Source organism: Simochromis diagramma, unplaced genomic scaffold (genome assembly GCF_900408965.1).
Source record: "Simochromis diagramma unplaced genomic scaffold, fSimDia1.1 OVJJ01000596.1, whole genome shotgun sequence".
Classification (NCBI taxonomy): domain Eukaryota; kingdom Metazoa; phylum Chordata; class Actinopteri; order Cichliformes; family Cichlidae; genus Simochromis; species Simochromis diagramma.
This window is the reverse complement of record NW_024387245.1, coordinates 7,844,672-7,859,878: the sequence shown is the minus strand read 5'-3', so window position 1 is coordinate 7,859,878 and position 15,207 is coordinate 7,844,672. Positions and strand designations below refer to the sequence as shown.

At 41.1% G+C, this 15,207-nt stretch overlaps 1 protein-coding gene across 3 annotated transcripts in view; it reads right to left on the bottom strand.

Annotated features, from left to right (window-relative positions):
• Positions 1 to 9,187: 9,187 nt before the first annotated feature.
• Positions 9,188 to 15,207, bottom strand: part of dym (dymeclin) — a 58,347-nt gene continuing 52,327 nt past the window's right edge. For all 3 annotated transcript variants that reach the window (XM_040000695.1, XM_040000694.1, XM_040000696.1), the window contains one exon: positions 9,188 to 10,572. In XM_040000695.1, the coding sequence (XP_039856629.1) occupies positions 10,423 to 10,572 (150 nt within the window). In that variant the 3' untranslated portion in view covers positions 9,188 to 10,422. The remainder of the gene's footprint in view (positions 10,573 to 15,207) is intronic.

Genomic DNA, 15,207 nt, shown 5'->3' with positions numbered 1-15,207 from the left:
GACACCCTGTCGCTTAAAAGAAATGTGATTGTGTGTTGCGCAAACAACAGATCAAGCAGAGCCTGCGGCGCACTCACACACACACACACACATACAAAACCTTTGAAAGGAGGAAAGTTTGGGGGCAAAAAGTTCCCAGAAGGGTAAAGTTGAGAAACTGTGACATGATATAAAGTCTTACAAGAAATTTCTCTCGTCACTGTTTAATGCTGAATAATTGACAGAGCGCTAGTGACGTAAATTTGGCCCCTTAGTGTCATATAAACGTTTTTTTTTTAAGTTTACTTGATGATTGTAAACTCAAATGTCCTTTTCGAGCTCCAACCACGTCTAATACCTCTGTTATCTCAGCTTTACTAACACTGGCTTCATATTAAAGCAGCTCTGTTGCTGATGTGTGCGTGTGTGTCATTTAAGCTAGAAACACTCTGATTTCCACCTTTTTCTTCTGGTAATATAACATTTGTGCATTTGTCATCATGATTACTCAGGATGGTTTGGCTTGGGAGGGGGCTGCGTGGGATAGTCCCAAGGGCGACACTTCAACCACTCACCGGATATGTCGGGTCGTAGATGAAGCTGGTTCGGATTAGGGATTTTTTTTAACGTATAAAAATGTGCCTGAAAGACTTAACACAAGGAGAGAGAGAGAGAGAGAGAGAGAGAGAGCGAGAGAGAGCGAGAGAGAGGCCAGTATGTCCCAAGTCAGACGGGAGCGCGCTGCTGCCGCCCTCTGGACGTTTGGTTTCCAGGTGGGACGAGCATCACCAGTTTTCTGCCTTTTAATCATCAACACGGCGGTTTCCACCCTCTTTTATTCATCCAGCGCTCTTGCCCATCACTTTCCCGACTTGCCTGACAACAGATGGGATGTGCCCACATGACTGCTGTCTTTATTATCGGCCGAATCCATATTTATTATGACAGGCGCAGCGGTTTGATTCTTACCGTTTCGATCTGTTTTGCCGTATTGTGTGTCGCTGAAGAGACAAAACACAAACAACGTCATTTAAGTGTGACAGCTTATTTATCTATATACGCACATATAAATGATCTGTTCTCTCAATAAACTCACTTTTTATTCAAATAAATAAATAAATGATTCGCACTTTGAACCCAAAGTGTCCGAGGCCCTCAGATAGGATCTCCTAGCATGTACCAAACCCTTTGCAATGTGCGCATGAATAATATGCATGTATGTGTGTGTGTGTCACCTACATGGCTTAATGTGTTTACCTCCACAGAGACAAGTCCAGAGGAGGAGGTGACAGGGGTGTCTGATAATGATGATTGCAGAGATGTGCGGGGCTGGGGGGCAGAGGTGTGCATTGTGGTCGATGGATGGGGGTCGGGCTACCCGCATTGTCCCAGGATCACCCACTGGCGCCGAGCAGGAGGAGACTCAACAGCCCAAACAACACAGGGGACTGCGCCTCTTTTTTTGTTGTTAAAGAAGTCTGGAAGCAATCAGTCAGGGGAAAGGGTCTGTCAGAGGTATTGTGGAAGTCGCTGCAGACGCACGTTGTTCCCTCCCCTCTCCCCCTCTCTCCCTCTCCACTTCTCCCTGCCCTTCCTTTTGTGTGTGTTACTGACTATTCCCCAGACTCCAGGAAGTAGCCAATTTTATCTAACCAGTTTCCATTTCAGTCTGGCGAGGAATGTCTGCAATAAGGTGCAGGACAAGGATTCATTAATATTTTTCCCTCCCTGCGTGATAACGTTTTCATGTATTTTTAAACCACACCTGACAATAACTGAAGTAAATACTGATGGTGTATTTACATGCTTGGTGGAGTCCTGTAATTTGGTGTTGCGAACACTATATTTGTGGAACCTACCCACCCCCACCCAACTAATAGGTCAAGGTCTTTTTTATTGGATTTTTGACAGTATGACGGTATAGCCATTAAAACGACATGCACTCACTGGACTCTGTACATACTGATAGAACCACTTTGGACTCCTTTTTGCTTTCAGAACTGTTTTTATTCTTCGTACAACAAATTCAACAAGATGCTGGCAATATTCCTCTAGGAGTTTGGTTTATACTGATATGATAGCATCACACAGTTGCTGCAGACTTGTTGGCTGCACATCCACGATGTGAAACCACATCCCAAAGCTGCTCTATTGGATTGAGATCTGGTGTTTGTGGAGGCCATCTGAGTACAGTGAATTCACTGACTTGTTCAACAAACCAGTGTAAGGTGATTTGTACAGTGACTCCATGTGAACTGTAGCCTCAGTTTCCTGTTCTTGGCCTACAGGAGTGGCAGCCGGTGTGGTCTTCTGCTGCTCTAACCCATCTGCTTCAAAATTTGAAGCTTTGTGATTCCAGAGATGCTCTTCTGCATAACTTCTGCATACTTCTGCTTATTTGAGTCACTGTTGCCTTCCTATGAGCTTAAGTAGTTTGCCCATTATCCTGTTGCTCATTTGTTATTTTCTCTTGAAATTTCCAATGAAATTCCCAGTAAATCATCAGTTTCTGAAATACTCAGACCAGCCTGTCTGGCACCAACAACAATGCCACGTTCAAAGACACTGAAAACACATTTCTTCTCCATTCTGACTTTCTGTCACACTGTTCAAATGGTGCATGGCAAAGTTTTAAAAAATGAGGTTATTTGTTAAAACCAATTCCGATAAGAGCTCATATCCCTGATATTTTATCTCATCATTACAGCTCTAGCTTTTAGCGCAGCAGTCCCATCCACCTGGTGTTCAAACCCTTTGTTTTCAGGGGGCAGCCAATCAGGAGAAAGCTGGCTTAAAGAGAAAGGAATTCAAACTGCTCATTTCAGAACGTAGATGACCCAGGGGGCTGTACCAGCATCCAGTATAAAATGAATTATTATTCTGAACTGGGCAAAAGCTACTCCAGCAGAGTCCAAGAGCAAAAATGGAGCTGGAAGTGCTTTCTGGTTGACAACTGGAGTGTGGTGCTAATGTTCTCACATCCTAAGGCTACATACAGCAGGCTTAGTTTCATGCCCCCCCCCCCTCACAGTCTTTGTGCTGAGCTAGCTTCTAGCTTTAGCCTTATGTATTCATAAGGCATATATACAGCAGTCTTGCTCATCTAAGTCTCAACAAAAAGTGAATAAATGTATTTCTAAAAGCTGCTGAGCTGTTGCTTTAACAGCCTCGTTAAGCTCAATCAAGTGACCCTGCAGAGGTGATTCAAATGAGGGCGTGCAGTCGGCTAAAACAGCATTACACAGCAAGAGGGATGATTAATATTCTAGACAGCAGCCCTAGCCTTCACTATAATTTATTGACACAGTGACTGGTTTCAGACGAGTGGGGGTCACACATATGCAATTAAACAGGCTTATTATGTGTGAATGAGAATGTTAAGAATAGGGTGAAGACTGCATGCAGGCAGGCAGCCAGTCGCTGGTGAGATAAGAATGATAGAAATAAGGCAACTTTAATTAAATAGATAAGAGAAAACTTTAAAAATTCACAACTTGCACATCCGATGTCACAACAGGAAGGATCGAAAACACCCACACTGGTAAATGACGCAGCCTCTTTAAAAAAAAAAAAAGAATCATGCTGTGAAAAAGCATAAAAAAAGGAGGGAAAAAACGTATTCATCGTGTGTTGAGAAAAAATGTACCATTATCAGCATGTCCAGTGGGGTTTGCTCTATAATGAATGAGAGAAAGCTTCAGTCTTGTCCTCAGACATGCGGTATGACCCACATTTTATCCCAGTATGCTAATGTTAGCTACAGACCTACCAACCTGCCCCAGACTCCTTTTAGCCAACTGAATGTTCAATGAGTGAGTTACTCTCCTGCAGTAAAAATGTCAAACAGTCTAATGCAACAGCCTGGCGATAAATTTTACCTTCATAAAGGTCGTGATCTTCAGTTTTGGCTAAAATGATTAAAAGTATTATTTCTAGAGCAATCCAAATATCGCTAATATCGATACCAGCGCTGGTATCGGTATCGGATCGATACTAGCACAATAGGATCAATACTTTCTATCCTCAAAATTCAGTATGTAACCCACTGAATAGTGTTAAATAAATTCTTATCCTTTTGGAAATGAAAAAACTTAATCTTTTTGTGTCACCTGCCAGGTCTAGTAGATTTATAGCCTGTAGCACATTTAAACAACAGAAGTTGACAAAGAGCTTTAGGTACAGGCACATTTTTAATTCTTGATCCACAAAAAAATTCAGTTTGAAAATCTCAAAAATCATGAGACGCTGCTCTCCCCTACATAAGCTAACTTTATAGGTTAAAAGTATTGGTATCGGTATTGGTAATTCTGGCCCTGTATTTACTTGGTATGGGATAAATACCAAAATTGGTGGTGTGCAGTATCGCACAGCACTAATTCACCTTGATGCATTGTTATATCAGTCTGCTAAGTTAATGTTGGGTAAAACCTGAGGACTGGCGTGAAAGTTCAGAACTTCATCTTTTGCTGAAAGTTGCTCAGTATGTAGCTCGTGCCCTGCAGCCAGTGGTCAGTCAACACAAAGAAACCCCTCAATTCAATATTAATAACTTTTAATCAATCCAGACTTTTAAGTTGGATCAAAGTGAGCCTGACACATTGAGATGCAACAATGTTATTTTACACCCAATTACACGTGCAAAGTGCACTGAATCTCAAAGAGTTATTATAGATGTTATATAAGATTCACGTTTTCATTTAGGAAGCATTTTCTCTTGTCCAACAGGCTTTGGTCTTTTCAGTATGAGATGAACTAATCTGTAAGGTGTTGTTTGATAAACCTCTCACAGAGAGCATCTATTTTCAGATTTCTTTAGTCTGGTTTGGGTTAAGGGATTACATCTTTGTCATGTTAAAGCTGGAGGCCTCAGTGACCTAGTTCTCTTTAAAGGCCACTGGCATGAAACTATTTTGATGATCTCCATGCATTTAACTGTCCTACATGGAAGAGTGCCCTGGCTCAATTGTGATACTGATGCCAGTCAGTGTTTTTTGTCCCTTGAAGTAATTGTGTGATGTTTATGGACGAACTATTTGTGGGGGATGAGTCCTTCACAGGAGCTACATGGTATCGCCCACTTATGCTTAATTCATAGCACCGCATTTGTGCCTGCTTGCAGAGGTATTTACCTACAATAGAAAGGGGCTTTCAACCAATGAAAATGTTCCCATGCAGAATCCCAACTGCACGTTGCTTGATGTGTATGATGCTGTGAGTTGGCTGAATGAAGACAGGCACGCTTATGAGAAGAGAGCAACAGTGGAGCCAAGCACAAAAAAACACAAACTCCCAAAACATTAAAGACCCAAGAATACAGCATGGAAGATACAGAGAGTGGCTATCGCAGCTGGTTAATGGACCAACAGCAGCGCAAATTTGAGTAGGCCACAGACCGGTTATGTCACATATACTATCACATGGGCCATCTGACAACAGACGCTCACTGCAGGTAGATGAGCTGTCCAAAGCTGCTAGTGTGCTGGTAGTGGGCTACCACTGCTGAACATTGATTTCCCCATTGTGCTTCATGGAAAATATGGCCTTAAATCTGCATATGTCATCTGCTATAGCTACTGAAATCTAGTGAGGTGCTAATGTTTTGTATCAGAAAGACAACTCTGCAAAGAAATGCCAGCTTTTCACAAAGGACATGGTCCAACCACAGTTTTAACTTTAGAAAAAAAGATGAAAAAAGAAGACGATATTCATATAGAAATGCTAGAAAAGAAAAATGTTAGTTTCCTTGAGTAGGCAGAACGTTAGCATGCTCTCCAGGCTAACGTTAACATGCTAACAGAAGCGGCTAAAAAAAAAGAGCTAATGATAAAATTTGATAAAACAGAATAACTAAAATGATTACAATTATTCCTGAAGGGATCACAGAGGTTTATAGAGAATGTTGTGGCATTACATACACTAAATGTTCAATATATAGAGCTTATTAAATTATATTTCCTCTATAGTTCTTTATCATCGTCACCTCCAGTTATTGTTCTTCATCCTGCAATCACAAAAACAAGACTGGACAAAAGCCTTGAGCTACCCCTCATTTCTTTATAGTTTGCGTCTGATGAGCCAGACTCCTTTTAACCAACTGAATTTTCAGTGACTTGTGTTTTCCTCTATGTTCTCTTAAAAGGGACTTGACTAATAGTTCTCCAGACTTTCTGCAGGTCTTTCTGAGTTTTGCTTTGGACATTTGCTGCTTTATCACCCATTTTCAGTTTAGTCCTTGAATTTGACAGACTGTTAACAATGACATATGAATCATTTAAACAAACAAAAAGACACAAAAGTAAAGCGGTGAATCAGTTTTATGTCTACACATCGCGCATAACATCGTTATGCACTTTATTAACACAGTTTGCCAGGCATAAAATAATATTTTTGCACCAACAAGGTGATTTGCAAATATCTATTATAGAAAATTTGGCAATCTTAAAAAATATATTAAAAAAAACAGAAGTAATTGAGGATTAAAGAAGAAGTGGGAGTCCTAAAAAAACATACATCAGATAAACAGAATCTGAAGGTGATTTCCTTAAAAAAAGAAAGAAAAAAAAAAAGAAATACAGCAAGATTAAAATTTCATGTCCTATTCAAGGGATCTGACACAGGACCTGAGAGATGGATCTGCCCCGTCAGTTGAGCCATCTAATATTTGCTAAAGCCTCATCAGAAGTGGTCTCAGTAGGAGGCTGCCAGTCAAGGAGCCATTCTTAAGGAAGGGGGGGAAAGGTAGAAAAGGCTGAGGTAGCCCAAACTACACAAGAACTGGACTGAAAATCAGCGCCAACAGGTCTGATGAAGTGATGAATCCGAGTTTGAAACTTTTGGGTCATATCGTCATCAGTATGTATGAAGGTTGTCTGGAGAGAAGTATGCGTCTGCAGCCATCTGTAAAACACAGTGGAGGTACTATATCACAGTTTGGGGTTGCATTTCCGCTGGTGATGTTAGGATCTCATCAAAGCTGTATTATGACTTATCAACACATAAAAAGCACCATGAGATTTTGATACACCATGCAACACTGTCTGGAAAGTGTCTTGGGAACAGCGTTACTTACTTTATGACTTTGCATAAATAGACTGATGACTGGTGACTTGTACGAATTAAGCCATGTCATTTATAAGATGAAAAACAGAAAACACTTTCAGTGTAAGGTATGATTAAAGGAAAAAAACTAAGAGAAGTTTCTCAAGGCCAGCTGGTCAGGGCTTGTTGACGTCCTCCAAACCTTCCGTGCTCACAAAACCGAGGTTAACTGATGCAGACATCAAGATCATGATAATACGCCTGTCTCATCTTTATATCTCACTGATATTTTCCACTTATGGGCCGGCCCACAGATGCAATGCTTTAATTCCAACCAAGCTTTGGTGGTTTATTTTTACGTGTCAACGAGAGCGGAGAGTGAGCCAGTGACGTTATTGTGACAATGTGTCTCACTGGTGTAAACGCTGTAAACTCTGGTTTGGTGATAACCGATGGCTCTAGAAGCACACTCCACTGGGTAGTCAACACGATCTCACCTAGACCTTGAGGAAAAGTACCAACATCTGGGGAGAAAAAAAAAAAGATGCACACACACAAACAACAACAACAACAAAACTATACATCCCCAAATCCCTGGCTCCATCCATCTTCCTGCTGTCACCTGAAATGGGATCCGAGGGTAAGGTGACCCCTGCGCCATAAAGGAACAAGGGGAGCCATGTCACTTTGTAAAAAAACCTCCGCTCAACCATCTGGCACAGAGATAATAGAGCTGGAGGCAGGTGAGAGTCAGTGCAGAGGGAGAGGGCTTCAGTCTCCTTGAGCGTGCAGTTTCATTGTAACCTACCAATGAACCCGTCCTGAAAATGAGCCATTCTTTACATCGAATTGCATCCATTATATTGTCCCTGAGAACAAGAGAATTTCAGGCATGAAAACCAATACAATAGAGACGAAAGGCATGAAATTCTCTTGGGAAGTGGGAGCTCCGGCGACACAGTGGGTGCCATTGTATCGTAAACTTTTGCACCCCCCCCCCCCTCGCCTCACTCCCGACGTGGTTTTCCGCCTCTGTTTCTGCTGCTTTTGCAGCGATGATAAAAACAGGCGAAAATAAGACACAAGGTAAAGTCTGCTCATAGCGTAACAGTCCAGTCTTAAGGATGATCTTTCTTTTGTGCCGCAAAGATGCAAGAGAAGACTGTGGCTGAAATGTGCCGGGCAAGCAGCAATGAAATCCAAGGCCAAACACACACACAGATATATATTTATCATTGAAGGTATGAAGCAGCAACCTTGGTAAATATTTTAATAACTTAGGTCAATATAACTGAGAGAAAAGGCCAGCCACTGGGTACCAAGAGAAATCGAAGAGGTCTTAGAAAAAGAAATCTAGATCTTGCGCATACAGGCTTCACACATCTTTTTCTAATCCTTCTTTCTACAATGCTTAAAAGGTCACTCTGATATCAAAAGAAATTACACCTCCTCAGACTTCGTTTCCATCTTCAGTCTGACATTTTCTCCTATTCATCTGTTTTTTGGGGGGGGGTGGGATTTGTCCCACCCGCCCCGAGTCAGTCACTAAAGATGTGTGTGTTCTGAAAAAGTCATTTTAATTTAACACTGAAGTGCAGAAATACCATTATAGTGGTTTCGCAGGTGTTATGAGAGCAGTGTTCGATTGGAATAGGGTGAAGCCGGCAATCGCACGCGTTCTGTTTGTGATGATATGACAATTCGCTGAATACAACCAGAGGCCAACCAATTAAGCGAAGCTCCCCGTTGCACACTTACTGATGCAGACCGACTCAGATTGATTGTTTGATTGCAGACTGATTGGCTAATCTGTCTACGTTCATCAATTATTTGCAAACCTTCGCTAATCTGTCTGAGAGCGATTGGAATCAGCCCAAGTCAAACCAGGATTGTTTGGATTGTTGCTGTCATATTTTTATCCCAATGCGACTGAGCCATAAAGCATTGTGCAACTGGGCAAGGCCGGAGGACATTTCAATCCACTCGATAAAAATCAAGACAGGCTGCTCAGCTTGTGGTCGATAAACACTTTACATTTGTCAGGCTGACAGAGTCATAAACAAGGCTTTCAGTCCAAAGTTGCACAACCTTAAAACAATTAAGACAAACGTGATAAACGTCACACGAATGCTGCAGTATTTCACTGCTAAATAACAGCGTGACACTCAGGCTGGTTTGATTTCATATTTTTATTTAAACTTCTATTTTCAAGGTAAACGTTGCCACAAAAAGGACAGCTGTCGTCATATTATATGCATTTATATATAAAGCCAGTTTCCCCGTCTGGGAATAATCAAAGTATAGTACCATTGCTTTTCTCTTTCGGTAATAGTAGTCATTTCAGCACTACTGCACTTTACATTTTGGGATGGTGAATATATATAAAAACAATATACATGAAAATAAATAACAATAAGTCCCTACTTAAACATGAAATAACATAACCGGTTAAAGAGACAACGGTAATTATGCACAACAGGACAGGAGGTTTAATGACCGTCCCCGGTTTAAGTATTTGCCTTGGGTTAGCATCAGGAAAAAAATGCTAATGACAAAAACAGGGTATGGAATAAATGAGCGGCAAGCAACAACGAAATCAGACGAATTAAAGAGTGATGCAGAGTGCTTATATCATCCGGGGACTGAAATTTAATTACGCTGTACTTGAATGTGGGGGGTGGGGAGGGATATTAAACAGCCGGCAACACTGTAACTCCTGCATACTGATGATGACAACAGAGTTTTCTCTCTCTTCATTTCTTCAATTCAAAAGCGCAAATGTGTCAAAAGCTGTTGTACACTGAGAACAATGTACGCCAAAAGAAAAGAAAAACAGTTTATGAGATAATCGTGTGTAAATTCAACAATAATAGGACATTTGAAGATGAGTGGCAGGTGTTGAGTCACAGCAGGTTTTTAGTATTCAGTGCAGAAGTAAATGGATGTTCATCAGAGCAGTGTAACATGTGTCTGCATGTTTTAATTGACCTATTGAATTAGCCAATGCCAGCGTCCTGAGCTCCTCGTGATATCACAAGTCAGCATGTGCTGAACCAAATGAAGCAGCTCAGACGCTCCAACAGGTGTTCAGCGCAGGACTGAGTGAGCATGAGCGGGAGCTACCGCAGGAACTGTAACCCAAGTGCAGGTGAAGCTTCACAGTGTAGAAGCAGAGAGATTATGAAGATACGAGGGAGAACGAGGTTGTGCTGCATGAAAAAGAAACACCATCCTCTACAAGGTTGAGGCACTTTCAAAGCAGCGTGAACATACTATAAAGGGTAATGCATACACACCTACCCAGAACACACACACACACACACACCCACCCACACCCACGTGCCGTCAGTTCCTTTTTCTGTACTGAACGGAGATGGAGACGCGCAATCTGCTGCAACGTGTCCTTCAGCCGGAGTCCATGCTGAACAGCTCGATCCCGTGTGGGCTCCAGTGGAGGCCGACTCCAGAGTTGAAGACCAGCGACCACACGTAGGGGATGAAGAAGTCCTCTGGCTGGTCCTCCTCCACATACTTGAACTTGAGCTCTGGGAATTTCTATTCACAGAAAACACCGGGCGAGAGAAAAGTGGAATGATGAGCAAGTCATAAAAAAGAAAATGCTGATGCAGAAATGTTTCCGCACAGAGTCTTTTCAAAGAAGATATTTTAACTTATCAGATCGGCAGTTTTTACGCAGTATGAACTCGACGCTGAAACTGCAGTTCCTCCAGTGGTCAGTGGACGCTCACTTTACATTCTCATGTTAAAAGCTACTTTCAGCTGCTCTGTTTTTCATGAGGGGGGTTCTTATATAGTGCCTTTATACTCTATTGCAGCATTCAGATGCTTTATAATATATGTATGTAGTTTATAGTTTGTCACATTCACCCATGCATTCATGCAAATACTTGTTTCTATATCTAATCTAACATTCACAATCTGAAGAATGCATTGGGAGCAACTCAGACTTCAGTATCTTGTAAAAGGCTTCTTTGACATGCAGACTGGAGAAGCCAGGTCACCAAAATTCCGATTAGCAGATGACCTGCTCTACCTCTTAAACCACATGGCGCAACATTATCCCTATAAATTCCCAGTAAGTAAACATGTTCAGAGCCTGGTAGGAAATAAATGTTTTTGGAAATAGCTAGCTCTATTATTAGCACTAATTAAAAGTTAACTGTGTTGGTGAATGTAGCTTGCTAACTGATCTCACTCTTGTCCAAATATGGTCACTTTTGTCTCCAAAAAAACCAAAGACGTTGAGCTGAATTGCTTCATAAACCAACAGGTGGGGTCACGGTGGCTACATCTATCTTTTATATGCAGTTTATGCTTTAAAAAAAACAAGACCTGAAGCAGCGTATTAGAGCTGCGCTACAATAACGTGGTATTTGTTGTCAGTGCCAAACACAGCTCACTGAAATAAAGTCCTTTTTTTTGGAGCTGGCTGTTGAATGAATGAATTACTTTCACATGAAGCAGAAAAGCTGTGCTACTCAAATCACTGTTAGTACCGTGATATATGAGGAAGACCTCTTTGAAACCTTGACACTTCGCAGCAGTTTGTGAAGTGGGAAGAAGTTTTGCAAGCGTTCCTGGTTTGGTCAGGAAAAGTCTTCTTTTTATTTTTCCTATAAAGAGGAAACATTATCTGCACTTGGGGGAACTTCTCCACTTTGGGCTGACATGCTGTCTTTAGAAACAGCACAAAAATAAAATTCAATTGCAGCTCTGTTTAGTTTCATATCATCTATTTTTAATTGGTGCCCTTTTTAACCTCTCACCATAATAAAAAGTAAAACTGAGGAAAAATTCTAACAAAACCTTTCAATGAAAACGAATTTTAAGAGTTTAAAAGTCACAAATTAACAGATCGATATCTGACAAATTTAATGTTTTGTGTAATCAGTTATCATCTTGAACACCAGCTTTTTCCAAACCTTCTGGAAGCCCACCAACCAGACCAGACCAGACCAAAGCATGCATGAGCCAGCCCACCTGACAGCAGGTAGGCAGCCGGGGAAGCACATCAATAATACATAATGGTACCTCATTATATCCTCCTGTCTGCACATGCATGTATGTGCACACACGCGGCCAGTAATCAGTCTGTGGTGAAAGACAGATGCTGTGAGCCTTTATTTGAGGGTCTGAGTCCAGTCTTTTCAATCCTGATTGGCTCCATTCAAGGCCTCACTATCGGTATCACAATGACACAGACCGAGGGGCTGTGGGGTCACAGGCCATATGCCAGGTTACTGAGGCTAAACTGTACACACACACACCACTCCCATTGTTGATGGCCAGACACAATGCAGGAACTGTATTATCTGAGTGGCATGATGGGTGTGTAGGTGACTCCCTCGTAGCCTAACGACTCATCCGGCGTTCACATGACCTTGTTGGTGACAGTTGCTCCACACATTCAGGCCTTTACTTGTAAGCTTAGAGGAAGAAATACAGCCTTTATTTTTTCATTTTGATTGAAAATAGTTTTCTTCAGCAGTGTCGTGTTTACAAGCATGAACAGACGGCAGCCGAGCAGATTAATACCCTGCGGCAACCACCGTGATATATGAAAACATATGAAGCACAACCAGTTGTGCTATTAGGAAATTAGGTTAATCAAAGCATTAACCAGCAGACACAGCTATGTCAACATAGGTTTGAAACAACACATGTTACAGCATCAGCATTAACCTATTTTTACTCGTAAAGCATTATGTGTACATGCGCAATCAATGTTAACACCTCTAAAACGAATCCTCTATATGAGCAAAATACGGCATAAGCGCCTTTTTTCATAGAAACCAGACACACATAAGACACTGAGGCTACTTTTGTAAACGCTTGCTTAAACACTCTGAATATAGTTCTCCATCATGAGCCCTGAACACAGCAGTCACAGTTTAAAGAAAAGGGTAAAGAAACTCAGAGCTAAAGCACATGACCTTGTTGGTGACACAAATGGTATTTACTTTAGCATTACTATACGGATTTGCATGCTTTACATCTGTATAAATACAGATATGAGTGGCTTCACTTCAGTATTAAACCCATAATTTATCATTTTCATGGCCTCATTGAAAGAATCTAAATTATTATTCATGGGAAACGCAGAAACATCACCAATCATATTATAATCAGATCTTTACAAATCTCTGGCGTGCTTTTAGTATTGACACGCTAACATTATCACTACTTCAAAAATGGGTGCCACTGATGCAAAGGAATTCCTCTGTAATTATAGGAATAGCTCGGCATCCAATCTGTGTTTCTTGATATGGATGCGAGGATCAATACCACACTCGTGCCTGTACTTTAAATCTAAAATTATAGTTAGCCATCTAGCTTAGATTAGAGTTTGTCCCAAGCTCAATAATAAACACTTACAGAGGAGAAGTTGCTGTCTTACAGTGATATCTCTGGTGGACAATCGCAATAACTCGACATGAATCTGGCACAAACAAAGCCCTAAATATGTCTTACTATAACACACAAAATCTCCACCTGTGTGTTTGTTTGTTTCTTCGGCTGCCAACTCCTCCTACGCAATCAGGAGTTGAGCAACAAAACTTGGCACGCAGGTACGTCTTAGGCCCCTGAAAGCACTTATCTATATCATATCAGACATGACATCCCATCTTGCCTAGTAACCACCTAGCAATAAGCTAGAATTACAGTTTTTAGCATGCAGGCATCTATAAAAAGCATCCTTGCACTCCTATAGTTTAATTTCGACACCGTGGGAACTTAAAGTCCCGCACGCTCACATGACCAATTTCCCTAAATTTCACAAAGCCAGAAAAGGGAAAAATGACCCAGAATCCCAACGGCCGCCTTCTTCTTCTTACATCTATGTTCGAGAGCCCCACCAGGGTAATTGCCTTGCATATTGCAAGGCAATGGCAAGTGCCTCACAGCAAAAATGTTGCTTTCAGGCTTGAGTGAATTCTGGGGAAAAAAATAACATAAAAATAAAATCAGAGCATCTCCAGACTGCCACATCCAGTAACTAATATTATCTCTGTCCCTTATTCTGTTCATACTGTCCCAGTACATATCTCCTCTGTCTCTCTGCTGACTTCCCCTCCCCTCCCCTTCTCTGTTTTGTTCTCAGTCTGACTGCTGGCTGGGGCCCACTTGGCCCGGGCTCATATCAGTTAGTTATGGGTCCTGGCGGGTCAGGCCCTCGCCCCTGAACACAGACTGGCTGGCTGGCCTCATATCTTTACTCAGGACGCTGTGTTCCCTTTCCTCCACTGTGCTTTCGCTGACAGCGCTCGGTGGCCAGACACAGAAGAATGCGGCGAGGGAGCAAATAAGAACTTGATACACACAAACACACACATTTACATGCAGGTACACGCACAAACACTGAAAAGTCAGATTTCGAAACGCTTTACAAATCTTTCACAAAAGTCGTGGGTTTTATATTCACATTCTGTTTTTTAGAGCCGTCCTTTGGGAAAGTTTAGTTCGTTTCATGGGTGTGTGATGTATCTGGAAGAACACCTTTAGTAATGTTAACTTTAGCAAGCACACTAGTTTGCTAACATAGCTCATGAGACTAGCTTGCATTTTGATCGTCCAAATATGAACAGGTTACATTATATCAATATTTTATTATGATATAAACTTTATATACATTTTTAAAAAACGATCAGTGGTGGAATTGAACTCTCGTTTGTCTCAAATAGTACGTTTGAGTTAAAAGTCAAAGTACTTATTTCAATCTCACATCACTTTATGCCTCTGTGACTTTCTCACAGAAAAATATTAATATACTGCGATCACCACAACTGTCTGAAAGCTTTAGCTAGTAATATTTATGGGCAATGTCCCATAGTGACAGCTGAAAATAAACTAAAAGGATATGATTCTTTTGTATGTTTCAGATAAAATGAAGGGTAAACTGATGTAGTAAATATCCTTCTGCTGATTAAATTTTTCTTTTTGGCAACATCATAATTTTCTTGACAGGGAAAGATATCCGAGGTGACATCAGATAGACTCCTAAGTCTTACTCTAAATGCTCAAACTGTATAAGACAGTTATTACAGATGATCAAATATGGCAAAAAAAAAAAAAAAAAAAAAAAAAAAAGAAGCCAGAATCAATAATCAATCAATAAATAAACAATAGCTCAACCTACAGATCTTGATGATTTTTTTTCTACATTTGCTC